The sequence below is a fragment of the Rosa rugosa genome, chromosome 2 (assembly GCF_958449725.1).
Source record: "Rosa rugosa chromosome 2, drRosRugo1.1, whole genome shotgun sequence".
Taxonomy (NCBI): domain Eukaryota; kingdom Viridiplantae; phylum Streptophyta; class Magnoliopsida; order Rosales; family Rosaceae; genus Rosa; species Rosa rugosa.
The window spans coordinates 25,587,063-25,614,565 of record NC_084821.1 but is presented as its reverse complement, the minus strand read 5'-3'; the positions used below and the strand labels follow the sequence as shown (position 1 = coordinate 25,614,565).

General features: G+C 36.1%; 2 protein-coding genes and 2 long non-coding RNA genes across 6 annotated transcripts; 2 read left to right on the top strand and 2 right to left on the bottom strand.

The window, feature by feature from the left end:
* Positions 1–1,144: 1,144 nt before the first annotated feature.
* On the bottom strand, positions 1,145–9,247 carry LOC133728531 (DEK domain-containing chromatin-associated protein 4). Of its 3 annotated transcripts, none has more exons than XM_062155931.1 (12): positions 9,092–9,247; positions 7,484–8,409; positions 7,362–7,395; positions 6,048–6,130; positions 5,760–5,819; positions 5,488–5,598; positions 4,395–4,475; positions 4,225–4,302; positions 3,071–3,533; positions 2,676–2,788; positions 1,916–1,946; positions 1,145–1,594 (listed from the first exon to the last, which is right to left on the bottom strand). In XM_062155931.1, exons 2-12 carry the CDS (start codon positions 8,339–8,341, stop codon positions 1,440–1,442), a joined length of 2,067 nt encoding a protein of 688 aa, XP_062011915.1. In that variant the 5' UTR covers positions 8,342–8,409; positions 9,092–9,247; the 3' UTR covers positions 1,145–1,439. The 3 variants fall into 3 exon arrangements, with proteins under 3 accessions (XP_062011915.1, XP_062011916.1, XP_062011917.1); XM_062155932.1 differs by lacking the exon at positions 9,092–9,247 and adding an exon at positions 8,857–9,057; XM_062155933.1 differs by lacking the exon at positions 9,092–9,247 and adding an exon at positions 8,872–9,057.
* Positions 9,248–18,352: 9,105 nt separating this feature from the next.
* LOC133729063 (phosphoribosylformylglycinamidine cyclo-ligase, chloroplastic-like) lies at positions 18,353–20,447 on the top strand. Its single transcript, XM_062156539.1, has 5 exons — positions 18,353–18,913; positions 19,267–19,337; positions 19,748–19,946; positions 20,040–20,099; positions 20,280–20,447. The coding sequence occupies exons 1-5, from the start codon at positions 18,911–18,913 to the stop codon at positions 20,445–20,447; spliced, it is 501 nt and encodes a 166-aa protein (XP_062012523.1). The 5' UTR covers positions 18,353–18,910.
* Positions 20,448–20,576: 129 nt separating this feature from the next.
* LOC133729381 (uncharacterized) lies at positions 20,577–22,624 on the top strand. Its single transcript, XR_009856354.1, has 5 exons — positions 20,577–20,684; positions 20,933–20,967; positions 21,505–21,580; positions 21,952–22,039; positions 22,305–22,624. It is a non-coding gene; the product is annotated as an uncharacterized LOC133729381 (long non-coding RNA).
* Positions 22,625–24,639: 2,015 nt separating this feature from the next.
* Positions 24,640–25,472, bottom strand: LOC133731675 (uncharacterized). The gene is made up of 3 exons (XR_009856756.1): positions 25,301–25,472; positions 25,022–25,203; positions 24,640–24,780 (listed from the first exon to the last, which is right to left on the bottom strand). It is a non-coding gene; the product is annotated as an uncharacterized LOC133731675 (long non-coding RNA).
* Between the last annotated feature and the right edge of the window lie 2,031 nt (positions 25,473–27,503).

The window sequence follows — 27,503 nt, the reverse complement described above, 5'->3', positions numbered from 1 at the left end:
CTCGCTAATTCGTTGGTGCTTGGTGAAGGGGGAAACTTAGTTCTCCAACATGCACTATGAATGGATCAGGGCAGAGGCTCCAAGGTTTTAAGGTCAGTGGCAACTCTGGTGACAGCAGCTAGGGACCTAGGGTTCTATTTTGGGCCGCGCTTTTATTTTCTTTAGTTAGGGGGGAGGGGGGCTCCCTTAAGAAACAATTTTCACGCAGTTAAATTAGATTATAGAGGTTGAATTATTTATGATTGCTCTATACTCTACCTAATTTTTCTATGTAATTGGGTAACTATGTGTTTTTTTTTTTTTTTTTGAGAAGAAATAAATGAATTGCATTAAACGGGTCACTACATGACAGGTTCCTTTGTAATACTGTCAGCTTTAGTAATTGATACCGTTCTAATCATATCATTGTCGATAAAGCCCCATGATCAACTGGCCCAACAAACCTAAAATTTGTTCAAAGTCCGCAATCAAAACTTCTTTGACTGGAGACTTGAGGAACATGAGTATCCGACTTCTATATAAACGCCTACATACATGAGGTATCTACTATTGATGAACCCACGAGATGCTTGAAATGTAACTATGGTCGAATCAAGAGGTCCCAGAGTATATCCACAAATGTCTACATGAGAGTAAAATAGGCTACAGCAAGCCTTACTATATGGCGCAAGAAGGGCAGACTTCCATAAAGGAGTTACCATGCAACTCCGCAAGATTCCTCCTTGGTATTCTAGATCGAATACGGAGAGGTTGGATAAAGAAGCAACGGGACTCCTCCGGTTCAAGAACCATGCTTATCAAAACCTGCTTTGTATGGCTAGGTTGAATGGTTGATCCTGCATTGCAAAAGCTTAATACCCGGTGAACGACTTGGGATTTTGGAAACTGTACCAAGTTCTGACTATTTTTCCATTTCATGATGTGATCATTATAATTTCTGTAAATTAGGTTGGAATCTATAATTCTATATCAGCTAGTCAGCTACCAATCAGCCAAAATATATATTGATGTTCCATAACATAAATGAAAATGACGATATAGTAGCCATACCATTTCAGCCACTGTCATTTATCAAAAGAACAACCAAAAAAATCATACGGAATTAATTGCAATTGGTTATGGCAAAACAATAGTAGAAACTCACTGTCATCCAAAGAAGGTTGGTTAAATTATACAGTAAAATTCCTACAAATTTATGTTAATGTATACATAGCAAGAAGCAATCCTGCAGAGCATAACTTGAGCATACCTCCACATCCACTGGTTTAACTTCACTAGTTTACTTGCCAGCAAATGGAGCACAAAATTAAATTACAGCCAGCTTACTGGGATAAACTAAATATTACATGCACGAACAAGGTAAGTCAAAAGCGGGTAAGAAAAGAAAGATAACAGCTATACTATTTCCGTTCCATGCAGTCATGTACCATCTTTCTTGTTCAAACTTCCACCTCCCCAGCAGACTGGGGTTCATCTTTCTCTGCATCATCTCCATCTTCCTCGTCCGCCTCATCAGCTAATTTGGTAAGCTCTTCCTGGATCATTACCTTTATAGATGACTTTCTCACGCTGAGATCAGTATCAAATTGCCGAGCTGAAAGAGGACAAAAGTTGGGACGCACCCAAAAAGAAAATTCAAGGATGAGTATTGATTTAACCAAACAAGACAAAAATCATAAAGGAAACATATCCCATTAGTTATCCTATTTGTGTGTGGTACCCATATCTTAGAATAAGCGGACTGGAAGACATTGATTCTGTATCAGACGTTGAATGTTTTCTTACCAGAGTGTACCCAATGCATGTAGCATTAACAAATATAAACCATTTTAGAAGCTAAGCGCAAAGTCTTAACATTAGACATTAGTGATAATGAAAATAAAAGAATTTATAAACAACAAAACTGAGTGCTCACCAAGATGCTTCAGAATGTCGGTGAAAGTAGCCTACAAAAAAAGAAAGTAGAATATATGAGTGGAATGAAAGAAAAAGAAAAAAAAAAACCATTATTTACCCCACAAATAGGTTAATATGCAGTATAAACATGAAATAAAATGGTTCATATATTTCCTGTTACTATGCAGTATAAAAATGTATTCAGCAATTACCATGCAAAGAACCCCTCTCTCACCCTAGCTAATATCAATCAAGAGGCAGAATCTGCTTCTTATCTGTCACAACTAGTGACAACTAAACTATACTCACCAGAGAAATTGGCAAACAAGTGATGCATGGCTGTGTGCATGTCTGTGCAATGGCGAAGCCAGGAATTTGTAATAATGAGGGAAATGACAAAAGGGGGAAATCAGTTCTCTGGGTTGTGCATGTGTTAGTTTTATGAGGACCCATATGACCAAAACAATTTGATGATGACCATATGCGAATCTGATAAACTGCAGAGCCTCTGAGGCCCCATGCCTTTGGAGGCATTTCAGTAAGAATGCTAGGGGAAAGACTAGATTTGCTAATCTAGAAGAGAAAATAAGAGGTATTGGGTCCAGGGCCACGCTGTCTCTGCCACTCTGCGTGTACATAAACAACCTTTTCAATCGCTCCAAGTCAAGACGTCATAGGTGAGTTTGGAGCATGCATGTTTACCAGTCAAGACGTCGTAGGAGAGTTTGGAGCATGCATGTTTACCAGTCAAGACGTCGTAGGTGATACTGTCAGCTTACCGTATTGAAGTCAACTTCTTTGAGAATCTCACATATTGCATCTCTCAACTCATCATCACTTGGCCTCAATTTTTCCTCCTTGGTCTTGTCCTTCCCTTTAGCAACTTTTTTCCCTTCAAATGACCAAAAAATAATTAGCGTTCATGACCGGGATGAAGCAATAGAAAAGCTCCAATTCTTGCTCCATGTAATGAAAATCACAAGAATCCATGTTATCAAATAACACTTTCAAATCTTACAAAATGTTGACAGGATAAAGCAATTTCTTCAATATTTCAATGAGAGCAAAGGTACAGCCAATGGTAAAAAAGTTTGTCAAGACTCGAACCAATATTTCAAATGATGATGATGATTATATTTCAATAAAACAAATGGAAGAATATTTTCCTTTATACCAGTTTTTTCTTTCAAGGCAGATTTTGTTGGAGTTGAGGCTTTTGACACTCGCTCAGTTCTCTTCTTCCTTGAGGATGGCTTTGGACTCGTGTCACTGTCATCATCAACTGGAGTGCGTTTTGGTGTTGACTTCTTTGGTTTATTAGCTGGTGGAGTAGATTTAGGAGAAATTGTAGCTTTTTTAGTTTTAGCTTTTCCAGCAGATTCCTTCTTTCTGGATGATGATTTTGAACGTGGCTTCTTTTTTTCCACTTCTTCTTCAGAATCATCTGAAGGATCATGTTTCTCCTCACTATCTGAATGCTCAGGCATCTCATCCTCAGACTTTTCTTGAGCTACATCTTCCATTTCCTCCTCTACCTTTTCATCGTCTTCTTCTTTCTCCTCTTCCTCCGACTCGTCTTCTGTATCTGGTGTACTCTTATCCTCCAATTTTGAATCATCATCATTCTTCCTACGACTCTGTAAAATTACCAGGAAAAATAATACAAATAAATTAGATAAACAACAATACGTGGTACCAAACCCCGCTTGCACACATGAATTTTTTGTGTAATTCAACTCTCAGTTTTACTTTTCCAATCTCCCCTCTAAAGTAGCAGTAAAATTTACCTTCAGTACAAAAAGCTGTCCCCAGTGGTATTGCACAAAACTGTGTTCACTAAATAAGAAAATGGCACATATTTTGAAAGAAAATAAGAAGCCACCGCCCACACACCAAGACTGTAGACTAAGACAGATTTGAAAGTTTGAATGGGAACAGCTAATGTTCAACAAAGGACACAAATCACACCTAAATGGCAATGCAAAGACTGTTCTCCAGGTGTAAAAGATATGAGAGAGCACATCCAAAAAAATAAAAGTTCTGCTTTCTGTACGTAAATCCCAATACAAAAGGTAAATAGCAGCATAGGCATTTACAGCAACGCCAAGCCACAATCTTACTCTTTTGGACCCAATGTGTGTTTCTTTTATCTGTACCCTTTATGGGATTTATAAGGCTGATCCCTTTGTTTAATGAACTTTCAATTTTCTCGATCAAAAGTCACAATCTTAAATAGGATACAAGGATATAACAGATGAGGGAGGAGAGAAACTTAAATAGGATACAAGGATATAACAGATGAGGGAGGAGAGAAAAAAAAATCACCACCTTTCCTGACCGCTTTGAGCCCCCAGATGTTGATGAACTGCCTTTAGCTGCCCTCTTGCGCTTTTGGCCCTTACTCGACTGTACAAACAGGAAAAAGAAACTATGAAGATACCATAAAGGCAAACAATTTTAGTCAAAAGGGGAAAAAACTGTAACCTATGTAAACAAACCTGCTCTTTTTCTCCAAGTACCACAGTAGTGGTCGCATGAGGTGCAACCAAAAAGTCTATCAGCTTCGCAACTATATCCTCCTGTATTTGCATTCAAGCTCATTTAAGCAATTCCATTCCAACTTTGATGATATCAAAATCAGTTTTCCAAATCAAATTTGACATGCCCCTTCCCTAGGGCTGCCACTTGGTTTGGTAATTACCAAACCGACCGAATACCAACCGATATTTTAGGTTCGGTAAACCGACTTTTTGGTAACCGAGACCGATAAAACCGAAATCGAAAATTACCGAAAAAGTTGGTTTGGTTTTGGTAAATACCGAATCTACCGATTATCTAAATATTAGATTTATATACTACAGTTTTCAATAGACATACATGTATATTAAGAAATAAACATAAAAACTTTTATAATAGTATGAACATTACTACATAAACTACATTAATAGTACATGTATTTTAAGTAACCTAGTCAAAGATTGTTAAATAACCTAGTTTTATTGAAAATTGCTAAAACTTGATGTCATATATACAAAAGAAAGCTATAATTAGTAGATGAATACAAAGTTTATGACTATAAAATTCAAAAACCTAGTTTTGTTAATTCTAATTTATATTATAAAGAATTAGTTGTTCTAAAGTTGGTAATACCAAAAACCGAAATACCGAATTTGGTAGATATAATTAAAAACCGAAAATTTTGGTTGGCAATTGGTAGCTCAGTTTTGAAACCAAAGGCTTTGGTTTTGAAGTTGGTAATACCTATAACCGATTCGAACCGACCGAGTGACAGCCCTACCCTTCCCTATCAGATGAGAACCAAAACCATACTCTATCCAGATAAAGAATCAGGTGAACTTTCTCATATGTAGGTGAATACAAGGACGGACAAAGATAAAGTAGGCAATTATGCCTAAATTGTACAATTTGCATAATTATTAGTTACTCGACAATCAAGATACATTACAAGCAGTGAAAAAAGTTGCTGAGTAGTGAACTTAGTTATAGATTCACAAGATTAAATGAGAGAAAAAAAAATAGACAGAGACACTGAAAAAAATGGGTACCGTAAATGGAAAAAGGTTGACAAACCTTCTTAGAAGTAGCTTTGGCGGTTGGTAAGTCGAACAGATCACAAAATTCCAGTAACTTCTCTTTATTACACTTGTCCATTTTTTCTTTTACTTTACTCTTTTGCTTGTCCTGCAACGATAATAAATTTGGGCCCACTAATATGAGTTTTAGCAAGCTGTTTTGTAAAAGCGATAAATAAATGATTCCTAACAGTGCAGAAGCATGTCATTCAAACATAAATTAAATGCAAGCAGAAAAGATTATTTCATTACAATATACAGCAGCTTTACCTCATTTCCATGCCACACAAAACCAGAAAACCTGGATATGTTACTCTTGACCTGAACTGCCTGCCAAAATAAAAAATAACAAATAAATAAAAGTTGCATGAAAAACAATCAATAGTAATCAAAACATTGGAGGAATACCAGCTGCACGATCTCCCAAAAGCTTTTTTTAGTGTAGTTGTTTAATTAAACAGCATGTATACGAGTCCTAAATACATCCTCATTACAAAGTATGGTGGGATGAAAAAACAATCAAGTGACATAGAAAAACAGAAGTAATATATGAATTACCTTTCCTCTCCTTCCCCCAAAAAGAATTGTATGAAGTAGTTTGAGGGTATCATCCATTTTCTTCCTTGATAACTTGAAGGCCACTGGAAAAATTTCAATAGGACAAACATGATAAATGTACAATATCATGATGAATTTTGCATGTAAGGGACCTTAAGTAAAAAGGCAATTGCAAGCATAGGTTTTTGTGAATCAAGGACGGTAAAACTAATCTCATGTATGGTACCAGAAAACCAAAAGGCTAAGACAGATAAGACCTAGAGCTTTGTACAAACAATCATTTATATTATGTATTCCTTTTCCTTCAAAGTGTTCTATACGGAGTCCTTCTAAGCAAACTGGATAAACAAGGGAAAGCACGTAAAATTAAAGGAGAAAAAATAAATCCATAATGAGAAAACAAAAAAGTCATTACCATTAACACATAAAAATCTACATCATTCATCACAAAAGAAACAGATGTAGGTAGATTGTACAATATTCAATATTCTACAGTTGCTCTATACTTTCATATTTTGACATGTTTGGAATAACCCTATTATATTGGCCAATTGATTGAAACAACCTTTCTGCTTTAACGAAAAGAAGAAATGAATACCTAATCAGTAACACAAGTAATATCAAGAAAATCACGTAGTCCATATTTCAGCTTCATTACTACCAGATCAAAGAAACCACAGAAAAGAAAATATCTTTCCAAACATGAGCATGAAAAGCTTTGACTTTCACAATCCCTATCAAATGATTGGATCACTGGGGGGGAAAAAACGCATAAAGATCTACATCATTCATCAGAAAAGAAACAGATGTAGGTGGAATGTACAATATTCAATATTCTACAATTGCTCTACGTTTCACATTTTGACATGATTGGAACAACCCTCATTTTTGGCCAATTGATTGAAACAACCTTTCTGCTTTAATGAAAAAAGAAGAAATGAATGACCTAATTAGTAAGATGGGTAATATCCCAAAAAAAAAAAGTCATGTAGTTCATATTTCAGCTTCATTACTGCCAGATCAAAGAACCACCAGAAAGAAGAAATTATCTCTAAAAACAAAAACAAGCATTATAAGCTTTGACCTTTCACAATCTCTATTAAAGAATTCATAAATAAATAAATAAAAAGAGGAATGATACCCTAAAACAATTTACTGCAAGCTTAAAACTGGTAAAGATTAGAAACTGAAACATATGTTACTTTGAAAAAATTAAAAAATTAAGTAAAAAGGCATATATGTCTTTCAGTGCTGTACCACTGGGTTGAAAAGCAGGAACATACAGTAAACGAAATAAAAGAGTAGGATCCATACCATTGGGTATGTCTTTCAGTGCTGTACCACTTCCCTGCAATATATAACATAAGACTGTAAACAAAACAATCCTCAAGAATAGATAAATAAAACCCTATAGAACCAAAAACAAATAGGAATACCTTCTCTATTTGGAAGTCCCTGGTAGTATCTTTTTCTATAGATGCCACCAGCCTTTCAACTGATTTCCGCTCACGTACAGGACGATCAATAGCAGGAGTCCTTGGCTCCGGCTCCTTTTTTAACACTTTTTTCTTCTTCTCATTACTTTTAGTTTTCTCTCCACTCTGTTGTCCACGCTTTTTTGATCCTTTAGCCCCCTTAGCCTCTTTTTCTCTCCCTTCTTTCTTCTCCTCGTCCTTCTTCTCTTCCTTCTCTTCTTCCATCTCCTCGTCCTTCTCTTCTTCCTTATCTTCTTCCATCTCCTCGTCCTTTGCTTCTTCCATCTCTTCTGCCTTCTCTTCTACCTTCTCTCCTTCCGCCTCTTCTGCCTTCTCTTTTTCCTTCTCTTCTGCCTTCTCTTCCGCTTCATTAGTCTCATCAATTTTCTTTTCTTCCACTTCAATTTCCTTCTTTTCTTCAGAGTTTTCTTTGGTCTTCTCTTTTTCATTTGGATCAGTTTCTTCTTCCACTTTTTCACCATTACTTCCATTTGCCTGTCTGTCTTCATCCATTTTTCCAACTTCAGCATTCTCAACACCTTTCTTATCTTGATCCCCAGTTTTGTCTTCAATCTCCTCAACTTTGGGTTCCTCTTTTTCTTCTTTCACTTTTTCATCTTTGCTTCCATTGACCTCTAGATCTTCATCCATTTTCTCAACTCCATCCTTCTCATCACTTTTCTTATCTTCATCCATTTCTTTGATACCCACCTTCTCCTCACATTTCTTCTCACTCACAGCTTCACTGGTTTCCTGCGGCTTGCTAATACCGTTTGCTACTGTTTCGGTGCCATTAGCCACCGTGTCTTCATCACCCATGATGGAACTGATCTTAATTAATCTCAAAGAGATCCCTTTTCCCGCAAACTTGCTCAGAAATATATCACCTGAAACAAATGTCAGAATTTACTTAAACAACTGCATAACTGACCATGAAATTACCTACCCCTCATAGAAATTTCGGCAATGGCTACTATTACAAATAAAATGCATCAAACTACAAAAAAGAGCAAGCTGAAAACTTCAGCAAGCTGCATTTCACTTAGAAATAATATTCATAGAATAATAACAGAATTTCAGAGAAAAAAAAAAAAAAAAAAACCGGCATGCAAGTACAAAACCGAAATCCCAAACTAAATCTGAACAAAGTCGGTAACTTTCGCATTCTGCATAAACACCGAGATGCCTCTTTTCCTTTACTAAAAAACAGATAAACACAATAAATTTCAAATCTTTAGCTTCCCTACCGCTTCAACTCATTTAACCTTTTACTTTTTCGGGTCAGTAACTTATATTTTTATCCAAGTTCCAAAAAAATTACACAAAATTCAAACCTTCAAATCACTCACTTCCTCTGCATCCAAATACACCCACGGGAGAAAAGAACACAACTTTACACAGAAATCAGTACAGAACACCCCAAATTCACAAAATTAAAGAGCAAGAACAAAGCTTTTTTCGAAACCCTAAAGCTCTGCACCAGAAATTTTCCCCCAAATTGGAAAAATTCCAGCTGCAGAGAAAAAGAGCAGTAAGAATTGGAAAGTAAAATTGGGGGAAAAAGCTTACAGAGATTGGAATAATTGGTGCTTGATTTGGAGCTTCTCAGAGAGAAAAGTCTTTCGAGTCCCACACTCACTGCTTATTTCTCTCTCTCTCTCTCTCTCTATCAAACATTTCTTTCCTTTCTTTTCCTTTCTTTTTTTAATTGAATTGAAAAATGAGACTACTGCCCCATAGGCATTTATAAATAAATGGATTTAACTTCGGATTTCAAATCCGGATTTTAAATGCAGTTAAAAGGCCACGTCGTATTTTTAGTGTCAGACGTGAGAGCGAAGTTTGAGATCGGAAATTCAATGGACGGCTGCGATGCGGTTTGGAATAGTGGCCCGGGAAATCGAAGGCTGTTGTTTGATATTCCTTTTGGAAATGGGGAGTGTGGGAAGGGTGGTGTTTGGTCAATGCCTCCGTGAGGGCCACCTTACCCAGTTTGGAGAAAACTCGATTTTGCAAGAGGAAATTTTTTTTTCTTTTTTTCTTTTTATCCCGTCCTTCATAAAATTTATGAAGATAGATCAATAGGCCGCAATTTTATATCGTGGAATTAATTTAACTGTTAATTTTTAATTATTAAATTGACTTATTAATTTAGGTTTATAATTAATGATCAATGGGTTACCTTACCTAGTTTGGACAAGACTGGATTTTTTTGCAAAGGAATTTTTTTTTTTTTTTTTTGTCTTTCGAAAATTCATTAAGTGATCGTATAGATCAATGCGCTGCAATTTTATATCAAGGAATTAATTTAACCGTTTATCTTTAATGATTGAATTGACTTGTGGAGTATGAAGTAATTACCACACAACATTAAAAGAGATTAAGAGCAACTCCAACAGCTTCCCCATATTTTGATTTTTCTCTACTTTAGGGAAAAATTAGTCTCTTTTGCTCCAACAGATTCCCTATAATTATCTGTATTTTAGGGAAAGTGAAGAAAGAGAAAACTAAATTCCCTATATTAAAAGAGACTAATAAAAAAGAGAAGCGGAGTTTCAGGAGAATCTTAAAAATGAATCATAAGTAAAGTACGATTACGTTCAATGGATGAGGCGAATGGTGACCGCTAACCAAACAATTACGTTCAAACTACTCCTAGTGCAAAAACATAAAGTACGATAATAGAATATCATTTATCATCATAACAACCCAACAGCTTGTTTAACTCACAACCTCATCTAAATTAACCAACTAATTAATGCATATGTGAGTTGCTCTCCTTAACCGTTGCAAATACTCTTCATGCAATTTTATAGAGAAAAAGTCTCTTAGTTAAGCATTTATCCTCCAAATCAAGATAATTATCATGTATAATAATTAAAATTACCAATAATTATCTTGATTTCTCCATTCATCAAACGGCCACGATGTCATAGGCCGATATGCTAATATTGGGTATAAACATAGGACCCCCCCCCCCCAATCCACCCACCCCAAATTTCCGAATGGTTAAGGAAATGGAAGCTCTTTGAACTTGTAAATCTGCTCAAGCCACTTGTCATAAATGGTGAATTATGGTGGAGACAGTAAAAGAATCTCTTACCTTTGTAACCATTGGTTAAGCTAACTAAAACTCAAACAAAAGATAATTGATCTCTAGAACCATTCAACCACAAACATTAAACCTTCCAAGATTCTATTGCATGATCAAGCTTTTGAAAATTCAAACAATCCTATTCCATGCCTCAAAACCTTTGTCTCTTCTTTAACCTTTGAATTTGCACGCATCAACTATATTTTGATTCATTTTCGGCCTTCACGGCTTCGGCCGTTAGGACACCAGAGGACAAAGAATATACGAGTGAATAAGTTTCACGTATAATCTTACTTTTTGCATCTCTCTTGCGTGACCAGTTTCACTCTAAATTAAGATCTCTTCATTTTAGCCGTGGACACCGTCTTCTCTTTAACATACGGGTTACCTTTCTGTTCATCTTTTATTATCATGAAATCTAAAATTCTAAAGCAAAGAATTGTAGGACAAAATCATTGTGGCCAATTAGGAGGTACCCACCAATGTTTAACCTTAAATCCTACACTTTCTATGTTCGCGGCTTGAATTTCATGGTGATTAAAGCTGCAAAATGTTGAACATGGGTATTTGGTATGATCATTAAACTCTTCAGCCTTTACGTAGGAGAAATTTCCGCCCCTTATAGCTAAATAGTGGTTAATTTTGACTTTCAATTATAATTTAGCCGATATTGTCATTATCACATCGGGTTTGTCTCCAATTACCATGTCAATATCCATGGTTTCTTCAGGTGTAGGAAGCTCATTCTTTAATAAATGGTGGTCAGTGAGCCCCCCCCCCCCCCCCCCCCCCCCAATTCAAGGTCATTGTAGTTGTAATTTGGCTCATCTTCTTCATATGCATCATGGAATTGCTTTATTTTGAAGATAAAATTTGGTTCATCAAATCTTCCCCAAAGATTGGCAAATCAATGACTTCTTTCTGACATATCTCTTTTACTTCGAATTCTTCTTCATTGACTATAGGCTTTATTTTATTGAAATTTCCTACTTCTCGGCCTACCAGGCTTATCACTTCCACTTCTTTTGGAACTTCTTTGGGAGACATAAAATGTTGCCAAGTCGGTCTTGTAGCGGGAAAGGGGGGGATTGATAAGGGCATTTTGGTCTATTATCCATAACTTTAGCCACAATTTCCTTGACAACTTCTCTAAAGTCTTGAGGTGCCTCAATCCTCGCTTTGGTCTTATCAATTTTACCATTCAATCCAACATAAGCATTTTGATATCTTGAAACTTGGTTGTCAATGATTCCGTTATAAGCTTGTGGTTTAACTTGACCAAAGTTGAATTGGTTGAAGCCATAACTTTGTCCATTCCAACCATATATGCCAAAGTATAATCAGATTGGTTACCACTGATGCATGCATTGCCCATTGTAACCATATGTATGGTTAAACAAACCATTACCATATTGGTATCTTGGTTATATTGACCATGACTGAAACCATTGGTATACGCTCGTAATAATTTATGTTATCGGCCAATTGAGAGTAACAATTTTGGCCAATAGAATTGTTAGTTGACTCATATGCATGTATATTTGAATTATAGACTTGTCAACTATCATGGCCTAATTGGCCATTCATATTTTGGCCGGAGGTTTGGTAGTAATTGTCACGCCCTGACTTTCGAATAATGAAATTCGAATCCGAAACGCGATAACTTAACAAGCACAAGAAAACACTTAGAAATTTTTTCATTTAAACTAAGCAACAAAAAAAACCGAGCTCACAAACGTCAATACAGACTCATTCTTTAGAGTCACATGTTATATTACAGAGAGTTTACAAATTAAACTGAATAACAATTCAATAAGTAAACACACTCACCACACTCATACACAGCAGAAGACTAAAACCAAAAGTTCACTTCTACGTTCAAGCTACGACAACAACAAAACCTCAGTTTCGGCGACTATTACTCTGACCTCCACAATAATCCCTACACCATGAAATAATGCACCGGGTTGAAACGACAAACCCGGTAAGCTTTTGCAAGCTCGTGGGAGTAAGCCTAAATAACCACAAAACACCTTTCCAAGTCAAGGACAACAAATCAACACAATGATTAATTTCAACATCAAAATCCTTTTCTTTTTAAGGAAAACACAAATCACCACAGTACTGTGACAACCAAATCATTTGAAATCTCAACAACAAATCCAAGAAATCACTGTTCTTTCCTCTTAAAAGAAAGCATTTATCACCACAATAACATGATAAAGTCTTCATCAACTCACTACGAGTCTCAACCACAATTGTACTCACAATTTAAACTAAATACAACCAGTAATTCCTGCATAGAAAGTTAGTTCAGGAGATCACCAAAAAGCACACAATCCAAAACCATAGTAATCCCTGCGTATAGTTTATTTCAGGAGATTACATTAAAATCAAACAAAAGAAATCACAGTAATCCCGGCATATAGTTTAGTTCAAGAGATTACATTAAAATCACAGTAATCTCGGCATATAGTTTAGTTCAGGAGATTAAATTAAAATCAAACAAAAAAAAGAGAAAAAGGAAAAATAAATGAGAAAATCAAACAACTCACGCTAAAGCCAAGAAATCACATTTTCAACTCAAGCGAAAACTCCCACAATTTAGTAAGAACCCAAGTCCTTCATGGACAATAAAATAAAGAAACCACTCGAAAGTCTCTTTTAAAAACGTGTACTCATGAATCGCAAGTAACCTACGCGTTACCCCCATGACATATAATGACAGACAGATTAGAGCTCTAACTAAATCGTAACCCGTCACCCAGCCAAAGGCATGATATTCTATATATTTGCCTCTGTCACTACTGTGACACCCGATTCGTAGACCGAAAACATTTAAAAAGTCCCACATGACTCAAAATGTTACACCAAAACTCAAGTACTCTTTCAACACAATATAAATCAACAATTACATGATATATTGTATTCCCGAAAAGTGTAAATGCTCCAAAACAATAACGTGAATAAAATCACAATTATTATTCTTATCATAATGCCACACCATCAATATATATATTCCACGTAAATATATATATATATATATACGTAGTCATCTACTCAGGAATGTCACTAATACCAACTATAGTCCACAAATCGCAAGACTCGAGAAAATTATTTTTATAATTAAAACCTCATTTTAACTTACCTATGAACCGTAGTCAATCAAGTTCATATGATTTTAAAAAAAAAATTATTTCCAGAAAACAATTTTACAATTTAGCGATTAAACCGAAACAATAAAGGAACTCTGTTCATAAATGAACCTTGTGAGATTTACTCACCTCTAAATCCCGTTGCGTCTTCTCTTACAACCGAGATAAAGTACAGAACACTCTCTGTCAATCACCTAGGTAAAATAAGGTCTCAACTTAGTATGCAATTAAAACGAAAGCGGTTACGGTTCAAACCGAGTATTTGAACAAAAAACCATTTGAACAAAAAATCGGAGATTTCGTCAATCGAGACAAAACTTCCTTCGAAACTCCCAAGGTCTTCGGAACACTTCTAGGATCAATTTCTCAAAATTATAAGACGATCCAAAGGTCGGATCCTCACGGATCGCAAATCGATAAAACCGAAACTACGTTAAATCTAGCATGCTTCAAATGGTCACAACATGACCCTATAAGATATCAATATGCTCATATCGACGAGTAGATGACAACCATGAAAACAGAACCCTAAAAACTGGTCAGATGCTCCGCGGGCAGTGGCTACGCGTTGGCTCCATGCGCCCCCGGCAACCTCCAAATTCGGTCAGGAAACCTATGCGACTATGGAAAAATTTTCATCTCAACATGTACAACAGCTTTCACAACTAGCACAAAGTCAGAATCTAAGCTATTTGGCTAGAATTTACCTTGAAATGTCAAGAATTCAGTGAAACCCTAAAATTCCAATGCGTTCGATTCTCCTTCCTCGCTGCAAATTGGTTCAAGAGGCTTAGGGAGAAATGATCAGCGTCTCATGGTTCTTGAAAATCCCACAAGAAATGGAGTCAGAGATGGCCGGAAACGAAAGAATCAAGGCAGCTTTGAAATCGCGCCGTCACTGTTGCTTCAGACTTGTTGCGTCGTCCCGGCGGGAAATCGTTGTGCACCTACCACAGAATGAAGGACAAGGGAGAGACGGTTAGAATGAAATTGGTGGTGCGGCCAAAGGTGGCCGGACGGAGAAGATCTGGGTCGAGTCAACGTTGGGAGAGAGAAATGGAGCCCAGGGTTTCCAAATTTGGAAACCTACGGTTTTTTTGTAACTTCTTCATACAAACTCCAATTTTCGCGTTCCATATGTCCACTAACTCGTATCGATACGCTCTATGATTTCTGTGCAGGAAGTTTTTACAGAATTGTAACAAATAAAAAGTCAATTCTAGAATCGAAGTATTCCAATCGAATAATTGTTTGAAATAATTTCTAGTTCTCGATTAACATAAGAACAAGGCACCGAGATGATAATTTGTACCAACTTGGACTTTTATTAATTTCAAAAAAAAAAAACAAATAAATACGAAAATCAAGGTCATTACAATAACCTTGGTCAATATTAAATTGCTCTGGACCTAAAGTTTGACAATTGTAACCACGTTGGCCGACATTTGAATCGGCTGTATTCAGTTCATAAAAATCATTTTGTAATTGATTGAATTACATCCTAAGAACAACGCCTAAAAATATTTATTTTCCCAATAGGCATGCTAAAACATGTTGCCTTTGAAAATCGTCTCGGCTGATATAGCTGAGAGATTAAGTAACAAACGTCCTTCTTGACGAGTAAATTACGGGGCGTGCCAGCACACGGCCGAGAGGCCAGGTGTGCAATTGATGTAGTGCGCATGATTCTGACTTCGTCAAGCGATTGAAAGCCGATGAAAGAATAATCTCAGCTAAAGGTTCAATGTCTTGGAGCAAGGACTTTCGGGTTGTTCAATGGATGAGGCGAATGGTGACCGCTAACCAAACAATTACGTTCAAACTACTCCTAGTGCAAAAACGTAAAGTACGATAATAGAATAGCGAAGAAGTAAACTTTAGACTAAGAGCTGAAAAGTAAAGAACAATAAAGATAACTGCAAAAGTAATAAGCGGTAAAGTAAGGAGCAAAAAATAAACAGCTTGAAGATAAAACTGTAAACTATTACCAAAAAGTAGCAAAAGAAACAATTGAAATCATACTAGGTTATGAGGAAAGAACTGGTAGAGCTGACAACTAAGAAATTGAGGAGACTATGAAACTAATCTAGAGCTAAGAAAAATAAAAGGAAACCCATGATGGAGTTTTGACTGGAGATGTGTGTGTGATGTCTTCGGTCGATGCTTCTTTATATAGAAGTAAACTTGCGTGACGACCAAATTGAGGTGAAGTTTTTCTCTCGAACTCAAAAACTCTTTGCATTTATTCAAATAGGCTACGACTTCTTTTCCTGATACACCACCAGATGATTAAGGAAGCCAATTAACATAAGCTGCATGTACGTGGCTTCATTTCTATCCCTGGTTCAAAGTCCCACTTCATGTATAAATCATTTATCATCATAACAATCCAACAACTTGTTTAACTCACAACCTCATCTAAATTAACCAACTAATTAATGCATATATGAGTTTCTCTCCTTAATCGTTGCAAATACTCTTCATGCAATTTATAGAGATAAAATCTCTTAATGAAACACTTATCCTCCAAATCAAGATAATTATCATTAATAATAATTAAAATTACCAATAATTATCTTCATTTCTCCATTCATCAAACGGCCATGATGTCATATGCCGATATGCTAATGTAGGGTATAAACAGTTCCTAACCACATTCAAATGATTGGTCATCTACGTCAATGTTAGGCATATGTATTAACTAAATAAATGGATTGCTTGTGACCATACACTCAAATTAATGAAACCAACAATCCCATTTACATATTACTGTGGATATTTAATTTCCAGCAATATTTATCATCACTAAATTATAAATATTCTAATTAAACAACACTACAACCATATTACTCATGGACAGAGGATGTCATATACGTATCATTAAATTCACTAAGAAGTCAGAGGATTTTATACCTTCAAAGCTTCTAATCCTAGCCAAATGACGCCTCTTTTTGCTGCAATAGAAATGAAAGTATACAACAGTACGTTAAATGGATAATTAGATTTATTTGTAAATAAGTAGCCATACAATTCAACATTTCTTATTAATTTTTCAATCCCAGGGCTCAACCTTCCTTACATTTGTATTTGTAAATGTTTTTAAGATCTTGTTTGTTTGTCTAATTGATGAGAGAAAGGTTGGAGAATGTTTTTAACATAGATAAGTCTTAATATAGCTAACCAATGGCGGATCCAAGATCCGAAAATGAAGTGAGCTAATTTTTAAAGGCATAAAAATTTTGCGGAAGTATTCTTCGACTTGAAGGCTTTTGGGTTCTATTCCTCATTACAGGAGTGGCTGCAATACTTTTCTCATTTTGTTTGTAGCTTCCTTTATTTATCAGCATAGGCACATTTTGCTTCACTCTATTTCAAGTCCAAGACCTACAAGGAAAGAATTCAAACGAAGCTCAAAATCTTCAACAAAAAAGACCAAAAGCGCGAAATTTCTCACCAAAACGCTATATTTTTCAACATCCTTATAGCAGGCTGGAAAACTCAAAATAAAATAAGGCAAATTAGTCAAATTACCCCCTAACTTTTCTCATGACTGCCAATTTACCCCCTGACATTTCAATTTTGATTATTTACACCCTCACTTTTCTAAATGTTGCCAATTTACACCCTACAGTCAAATTTTAGACTTTCCATCCAATTTCTCCGTTAACTTAGTTAGCACGTGAGGGGTCTTTTCGTCTCTACAATTGTCACCCAAAAAAAAAAAAGAGTGTTGCTATTTGTACCGAACAAAAATCTTAGTACACCCCGGCCAATTGTAAATTTTTTTGCCTCTAATGTTCCAATATTACCCTCATATATTAATAAATCAAGAAAAAAAAATACAAAATTACTTTGTTAAAAAATAAAAAATAAATACTGCTATTCGTCTCCCACAACTGTTTTTTTTCCCTCATCCTCTCCTCTTCTTCTTTGTCTATCTCTCAATTATCTTCTTCTCAGCATGACCTCTTCCTCTATGTTCCTTTTATCAAGATCAATATAACACAATCCCAACTTGTATCAATCAAGATGACCTTCACATGCTTGCTGTAATTTTAATTTTCATATTCCATACATAGAAATATTTTAGTTTGTTCGATGGCTCCTCAATTTTATACACAATACAAATCCCTCCAATTGGAAACATGGAAGATCAAATTCTCATATGAATGTTTGAAATATTAATCCAGTCTGACCTTCAAAGAAAAAGAAATCCAGAAACGTAAATGATCAAAGATGGTTAATTTCTCCTTCAGTGATCATCCAATCATTTGATGTGTTAAGCGATCAGTTGCAAGCTAACAACCAACCTTGAAATAAAGCACTACAAAAAAGAATTCATTTAGCTTCACCAGTTAGCGTTGGCGTCAGAATGCCGTCGCCATTGATAAAAAATTTGCTACGGTAAATACGGCGTCGCAAAGAAAAAAATTATTTGCCACGGCATGGCGTCGCCGTTGCATAAATATGCCTTCAATTGCTACAACAATATCTTTCCGTCGCCAAAATGTACTTCTTTTAGCTACCGTAATTGATGCCGTAGTATATTTTTATTTTATATATTTTCTTTCCTCTTAGGTTTTTTGGGTTTGGAAACATTGAGTTCCCTTCGCGTTCAATCCACTGTATTCAATGGGTTGGTATTCAGTAAGGAGAAAAGCAGAGTGTTTGATTGGAGTTGCAGATCGAACTCGGTGATGTCAAAGGGGTCAAGATCTGTAACTTATGAGTTAGGGGTGGAAACTTGTTTAAGATCTGGGTTGGTTTGGGGAAATAGAAGGAATCTGGCCTGGGTTTTAGGATTGTTCTACCTGGGTTCTTTGGTTCTGTCGTTCCATTGGCTCCTTCACCAGATTGTTTGATTGCTATCTAATTTATCAATCCCAATCGAGTAGCCGACGAAGAAGCTAGCTATTGCCAAGAAGGCTAGCACTGCTTTTGCTCATCCTTCTACTCAAATCCATTTTCAATTTCAAATGGGTCTGCAATGGGGAGCTCTTACTTCTTACACTCTCCCCTCTCCTACTCTCGATTTCCCTAATTTTCTTCTCATGACCAAATCCGCGATTCTTCAAACTCCATCTCATTCATATTTTTCATTCTCTTTCTGCATATCAATGCCAAGATAATAAAATTTATATGGTAAGTTCATTCTTATTTTGCTTCACAGTCCAATTCATTGATTTTTTGTTGTTGCTATTTTGGCTTAATTTGGGTGCAGGGCTTGTGGATTGGTAGTCAGATGTGAATTCTTACCCAGTATATTTTAGTTACAATTTCTAACTTATTAAGGTTGTTTTAAGAAATTCCTAGCTTTTGCTTATTTCAAATACCATATACTATATCCGATTACTCATGTTTATTTACTTCGATTTATTGGGTGTTGCTGAATTTCACGTTTGCTATGATTCAGTTTATCTCTTAAATTTTGATTACTATTGTTTGTTGATTATTGATCTTAATTTTTTTATATTGACAAGTTTTTTGTTTTGCAGATGCTCTGTGCAATATTTCTTACTGTTTTTCCATTGGGGTTTGTCAATCAACTTTTGAGTGAATCAAGATGGTATGTTTTTGTTGTTTAGATTCTCGATTTCTATTTAATGTTTAAGTGACCTTAGTTGGAACAACTACAATAGTTGATTTGAGTTCTGTATATGTATTTGTACACTTTAACAAAACATGGGAAAGTATTCTGAATTCAAGTTCCATTATAATGGCAAAAAAAAAAAATACATAGATTAATACATAATGTCATCTTAGTACAATTGAAATGCTTATTTGATACTTTCAAAGTGAGCAGAAAAGAACATCACTTTGGTGATATTGACATGTTGTAAGGATCACTAAGAAAGGAAGAAAATTGTAATGCATGACAAAAGATTTCTATTATGAACTGACATAGACTCATAAGCTAATTCACCTAATATCTGCTTTTGGTAGATTGAAAACTCAGATACCTTTTGATCTTTGTAGGTCACACCATATAAGGGAAGGAAGGATGAGTCAAGTTGCAGTCTTAAAACATCCACAGAATTACTTAAAAGTACTCAATCATATCAGAGGTCTTGAAGAACAACATGCATCTAATATATCATTATTTTTGGAGCCAAGCCATTATTTTTTCCTTGATTACTTTGCTACAAGCTGCCTTGATGTTTATCTAGCTGAAAAGGTAGAGGTCACTGCGTACCTCAGTTTCTAAAATTCTGTAAAGACATACTACCAACTAACTGCAGCTTAATTAGATTCCCTTTCTTTGTTTTAGGTTATCAAGGGAATTGTGGATGGTTGCCAACAATCTGACTGTGCTCTTTTAGGTGGAGAGGTATTCGAAATGACTTAGTTTTGCAATTTCACTTGTCTTGTTGGCTGGGGAATCCATTTTTAAAGCATGTATTCTTATGTTAATTTGTTTGTATATTGTTTGTTTTCTTTGTGTGTTCTGTAGACAAATGTTATTCATATTTTTGATATGTAGCACTCAGTGAATTGCATATATTTTCAGACTGCTGAGATGCCGGGTTTCTATGCAGAGGGTGAGTATGACCTCAATGGTTTTGTGGTTGGAATTGTGAAGAAGGAATTAGTGATTGATGGGAAAAACATTTTGGCTGGAGATGTCCTCATTGGCCTACCATCTAGTGGGGTTCATTCCAATGGTTTTCTCTTGTAAGAAGGTTGGTGTTGTTGAAAGAAAAAACAAACCTCTTCCCTGTTTCGCATATGCAATTAACTTGAATTGTGTTTTTTTTTCTTGTTCAGCCCTGTGGTTCTAACTCATGACATTGCACTGGTACATCTTTATAGGGTTCTAGCTCATAGTGGGTTGTCTCTCAAAGACCAACTACTGGGTAACTCTGTTACCTTGGGTGAAGCTTTGATGGCCCCCACAGCGATATATGTTAAGCAGGTCAACATGAAACCCTGCTTTATAGTATTTTGCATTTGTGCTCATTTTCTTGTTTTGTGTTTAACTAGCTGCTGAAAGGGAGGTTTTCTCTTAGAAGATTTAAGAATCGTAGCCAACTTTTTAAGATTAGAGAATTGTCTTCATATTCTTCGAAATTAAAGTTATCTTATGTATATTTATGGTTTCCCCTTCACTTTATCTTGCTTTAGAGTCCTATATTCATCTGACTATGTGATTGTGTCATGCAGATGCAGTTCATGATGTGTCTCAGCATATGGAAGAGGTGAGCCATGATATTTTTATAGGAACTGAGCTACCAGAAACCAATCACATGGGCCTCTTTGCCATTAACTTTTTTTGGGACATATTGTGCTCAAAGCATTAGAACCAAATGATAGATAATTGAATGTAATTTGAATTATACTAATTTCATTATGCAGGAAGGTCTGGTAATTTGTTTGGGTCGTTTTTCTCAAATTCCTTTTAGATTAATAGGCATGGCTTAATTATTGTTGTACCTATAGCTTTGTAGTTGCTTCTACATTTGCAAGGCAAAAATTATTTCTGGAAAGAAGTTTCTGAAGAAAACTGCATGTATTTTTTTTTCTCTGTCTTTTAAGACTCTGATATCTAGGTAGCTTACTCTACTGCTGCGAAAAAGATGATGTAGGCCATCATAATTTTTTTTATTTATTTAATTCTTACTACCAATAAACCTTGCCTTAAGAATAAGGATGACTGAGATAAGCTCTTTAAAAGTTTTGCCTTTTCTTGGATTTCTTTTTCATGCAACTGATGTATTATTGTTACTGGTCTCCAGCTTTTTGGTCTCTAATGCCTCTTGATCAAGGTAGAATATATGCCCCAGTTGAGCTTTCGTCTTCTTTGTCATTTAGGTCAGTTCACGTCACTATATTTGAACTGTGTTTATCTGGCTTATAGTACAACTGCTGTATGTACGATGCCTTTTATATTTCTCAATTGTACTTATGTAATCTCTTATGTTAGATATCTTACCTGTCAGATTGTCAAACTAGCTAGTTAATTAAGTGTTCAATCTAAAGATTGTCTACTTATGTATATTCCAAGTTCGAAAACATATCTTTTTTCTTGTCTGGACATTATTCCGCTATGTTAAAAGAAAAACCTTAGTTATGACTCTTCATCAGATCTTGGTGTTTTTTATTTTGATGAAGAGACTTAACCAATTTGTTTTTTCCATACATATGACTTTGCCTAAATTATTTTTGATTGTTTTTGGTTACAGGTTCTTTGCATTATAATCTCTTTGTGTTCGATCTGTGCCATTTGTCTTCCTCTTACCATAAGCTCTATCTTCTGTGTTTTGATTCTAGGTAAGGCTCCTCTTTTCGTTATTTTGTTGTCAATGACAATATTTGGTTGTAAATGTAGTGGAAAGTTATGCCCTTGATCTTTCTCTGTTGATATAAAATATATGACAGGAATTCTATAATTCTTATTTTTTTTTATTACTCAATGTCTTCTCCAAAGTAATGAGGCTCCCTTATTGTTCATGTGTTTTATGAATTTGCATATACCTGTGCACATTGGATTAATTAGATGTTAATCTAATATACATACCGTATCATTATGTGATAGGTTCAAGATGCATCCAGTGGCCTTGAAATTAGAAGGGAGTCCATAGGAGAAGGAGTTCATCCAGATTCAACTAGTGATCAAGAAATTGAGCACGCTCCAGTACTCACCAAGCCCTCTAGTTAATGATAAATAGTATTGTGGTCAAGTCTGCTTTTGAACAATATTAAGTTTGGGAATGTTTCTTCCAGAGTTTCAGTTATCTAGTATGGTAGATTCTTAGTAGATTCTTATAATTATGAAAGACTCTGGTTTGTTTGGTTAATTTCAATTTGTACTTGGTAATGAAATATAACTTGGCACTTATCATTTGTGAGATAGCTATGAATGAAAGGATTATTTTGGTGCTTTATATTGTTTTACTATATCTTTTGATTGTGTGTAAAATGGCAGAAAGGTGGCCAATTGGTTGTCGCTAAAGTTTCATATGGACAATACTTGGGGTGGCGACGGCAATGACGCCGTCGCAATTATGGAGGGAAAATCAATTTCCCGGTTATTTTTAATAAAATGTGGAGGGAAAATTTCATTAAAAAAAAAAAAACATAGTTTATTGCAAGGGATGGCATCTGCCGTAGCAAATAGGTTACTTGCGACGGCGTTTTCAGTCGCTACATTCAGTCGCCAAATAAGCGACCAAATCATTGCTACGCTCGTTGCCGTCGCTAAATACGGTCGCGATGGCATTTTTCCGTAGCCATGAGCAATGGCGACGCCACCAACGACAACGGCGTAATTGCTGTCGCCTAGCCATCGCCATTGGTCTTTTGCGACGGCAAACAGACTTTCCGCGACGGCACAAAGCCGTGGCCAAATGAATTTTTTTTTGTAGTGAAGTTAGTGAAGAAGAAGAAGAAGAGATGGACAAGGAAGAAGCGACAAAGGGCAATTTTTTTTTCCCTTCTTTTAACGAAGAACAGTTTTGTATTTTTTTTTTCTTTAACGATGTGTTGGTTTTTTTTTAATTTTTTAATTTATTTTTTATGATAGTTGAAAAGACGAAAAATCCCCTCACGTGCTAACCAAGTTAACGGAAAATTGGATGGAAAGTCCAAAAAATAACGATAGGGTGTAAATTGGCAAAATTAGAAAAGTGAGGGTGTAGATAATCAAAATTGAAATGTCAGGGGGTAAATCGGCTGCCATGGGAAAAGTCAGGGGGTAATTTGGCTATTTTGCCATAAAATAAATTCATAATTATGACAAATTTATTTTTTACTGTTGAGTGAGAGTTTTTCAAATTAGAAAAAGTATTGAACGAGCTCATTATTTTCTTCACCAACCCATTCCTCTCTTCGACACTTTGACAGAAAACCAGAAAACCATTCTCTCTTCAATGTTTGACTACCCATCTCTCTCTTCTACACTTCGACGCCGGATCTGGCGACACCTTTAATCTCAAATATGAGAAACGGAGGTCCATATCTGGCGACACTCGTTGTGCCTAGATTAAATCAGCCCGACTCTTAGGAACCAAAACCAAAACATATCCCAGATTTATCTGACTTTTTAATTCCAAACCCTAGACTTCTCTCCCACTTCTCGTCTGACTTCACCTTTCACCTTTGTCATCATGAATTTGAAGATAGTACCCATAACGACAACATTTCAGAATTTAGGGTTGGGACTGAAATAGGGGGCGGTGTAAAAAAATGGCGAAGCAGGAATTAGGGGTCTTCGGCCCCCTCCTGTTCTATTGAAGGATTTATTGAGTGGTTCGCCTTCGTGGCAAAGGGGTTAGCTTAAGGGGATCCCTTAAGGGTGAAAATGTCGACGATTGAGAAGTAGTGGTTGTAGATCTTAGAGAGGCAGCAATGGGTTATTAACCAGGCCAAGCACTAGGCCTTCCTCTTCGACCAAAACCTCGCCTCCAAACTCATCATTGCCGGAATTGCCACTACACAAAAAATAGTCTTTTACGGCCCACAATGTGTGCCGTAAAAGGGTATTTACTGCACACAAAAACAGGCTGTAAATGCCCGAGCCGTAATAGACAACCATCTTTAACGGCGTGCATAAGAGGGCCGTAATTGTGCATCGAAGCACGCCATCGAAGTGATATCACAACTGTCGTTCCCGTCATTTACAACACACATTGCACGCCGTAAAAGACTTTCTACTAAGGCGTACAACGCGCGCCATAAAAGAGTGATTGAGTTCCCATTTAAGGCGTTCCTTGCACTCCATAATTGAGGTTTTTTTAAACAAAAACAAAATTAATAAATTTAAGATTTATATCAGTTTCACATTAATATCACCACTCATCCATATGGCAAACTAAATGTAACAGAAACACTTCATTAAATTATCATTATATATAATTAATTTCATTAACAAAATAACAATTAGATTTATATATATTAGTAGAACTTATTACATCAAATTAAACCCCTATCCCTAAATTCTAGTAAGCAAGTAACTTGTATATCTTTTCTTTTCTCTTCTAGCACCCACAAAACACAACCTTCAACCAATCAACCTGCACAGAAGCTGCTATGAATTAGAATTCAGATAGTACTTCAATCATGATAGTACTTGTTTAATTGCACATGATATATAAGCCGAACTGGTTGTGCTCAAGCCAACAACTAGAAAATAAAGTAGAAGCACAGAGAGGTAAATAAGATCCACAACCTCATTAGAAATGTTCAAGGAGAAGCCATAGTTTCACAAAGTATAAAGCTATAAAAAGAGGAAGAAGTCTTCATACTTATACTGACCTTGTGTAGAGACATTGTTCATAAGTATTTCAATCACTCCCAAACACCATCCTGCAGATTAGAGTTTTTGTGAAACTTCTAGCCACAGCTGAATCTAAAGTCCTGCCATGGTTTTCAATAACAACCCACTCCCAATCTTTGATTATCATAATTGCAGATTCCACAATTTGGTTCAACAAATCCTGTATGATTCCAACATTATCAACTCCATTATGAATTTCCAGTACCAAATTCAAAGTCAACAAGCAGAACCCTTGCATCATAAGAATTGAGATTTACCTTAGCTTTGTCCATGTGAAGCTGGAGAACCATTGTTTTATTCTTTACAGTGACCAAATTGCAGCTTTGTCCTGATCAATATAATGATAGTGGATAGATCCTATGCTTTAAGCATATGAAAAATGTTACTACAGCAATAGTATGAACTAAAAAAATTCATAAACTGGAACTAAAATTGATCAGACCATTATGAGTAGGTTATGTACCATTGTTCTTGTATTATAGCCTGAGCTTGCCTAAGGATCTGAAGGAAGCTTTCCTGAGTACCATTGTTCTAGTATCAGTGCCTAAGCTTGCCTAAGGATCCAAATACAACCAAAGTTCATGTACCATTGTTCTAGTGATATGAAGTATATTCACAAGATCTAACTCCTAAGTCCATTGAACAAAAGAACTAACATTCTGCTCTTAAATTCAACAAAATGTTATCTAAAAACAATATGATCCGAAAGAGCTTGAAAATCAAACTATCTAGCTATCTTAAACTTCTAATCCCAACATTTCAGATTACGAACATAAACTTCAAATTGAAGAATTGAACTTTATCTATTCTTATAAGGCTATAACTGAATATGAAGGAAGTTTGTTATATGAACAATATTGCATTGCAGCATGCATATGTCAACCAAGGATTCAGCAAAGACCACATATAGCCAAATTTCGTATCCTTTTCCTTAGCTATATTTTTACCCAACCAATTGGCAACCATATAAGCAATTACAAACACAAATGAAAATAGTTAATCAATTAATTAGGTAGCTAAACTCACTTATAGTCGCTGTTCTCAATGAACTCGATGATGATTTCCTTTTCGGGATGGATCTGAACTATCTTTATGATGAGAGGCACATGAAAGGACAAAGCATACAGGTATTCTCAATCAAGACATGCAAAGTAGAATACATGATGCACTACATGTTAGCATACAGGTATTTCAATTCATTACAGGGGAATTCGTATCATCCAATTTTCACATTTTCCTTTCATTCCCAACTTCCTTACATTAACCTTGATTCCATCCAAAAGCTGGAAAAATAAAAAGTCATACTACAGCAAACTGCATACTTCTGAAACTGAGATAACAATGAATCCGAAAAAGAAAAAAAACCCGAAACTACACATAGAAACTATCAAATTCAAACTAAAAAAAAAAGGGAAATGAGCACTGACCTCAAGCACATCAATAACTCTATACATTCCAATCCTGAAGAGGCGCTTGGTGATGTCATCATCCTCAAACATGAGCTCAATGACTTCTCTAAAACCCCCACCCTTTTTCCCTCTCAAATTCAACCTCACATCGAACACATTGCTCTCGGAGCTCGACATACTCTTGGGTCTCACCTGGGCTGGGGCCCGGAAGCTCTCGGATCTAATCTGGGCAGCGGCGGAATGAATGACGACGACGGTGGGAGGCGGATGAGGAGATGGGGCGGGACCCAGTTGTTGGATCGAGCTGGAATCAATTGGGGAGATGTTACACGATGACAAGATCCGACGGGGGTCGTTCCGGCCTTGGTGCTCTGGGGGGAGGGGGGGAGCTGGGGACAGAGGTGGAGGTGGGTTTGGAGAAAGTGTCCAACTTTTGGAGGGGTTTGGGGAGTTTAGGGTTTGAGAAAGATTTGGGGCTTGAGAGAACGGAGGCGGAGCGGGTAATGTAAAAATTAGGGTGGGAAATTCAAGATTTTGCCAAAAAACAAAGAGCGGGCGTTGTAAAAATTAAATAGATATTGAGAATGTTATCATTTAAGGCATGCATTAATATGCACCGTAAAAAACTAAACCATTACTTTTATGGCGTGCAATAAAAGTGCATGCGCCGTAAATGTGTTGTAATATTAACGGCATGCATAAAATGTGTGCCGTAAAAAACTAAATACACATCACTTTTACGGCGTGCAATAAAAGTGCGCCGTAAATGTATTGTAATATTTACGGCATGCATCAAATGTGCGCCGTAAAAAACTAAATACATATTACATTTATGGCACGCGGCAAATGTACGCCGTAAAAACATATCTTTTACGGCGTGCATCAATGTGCGCCGTAAATTGCGCGTGGTAAAAAACAACTTTTCTTGGGTACGTAAAGGCCACTCAACCATTCACAGGCAGAATTCATGACATATGGAGAGACCCCACCTCCTCCGCCAACACCAGTAAAGGCCACTCAACCTTCCTCCAGCCACCAGGAGACCGCCAAC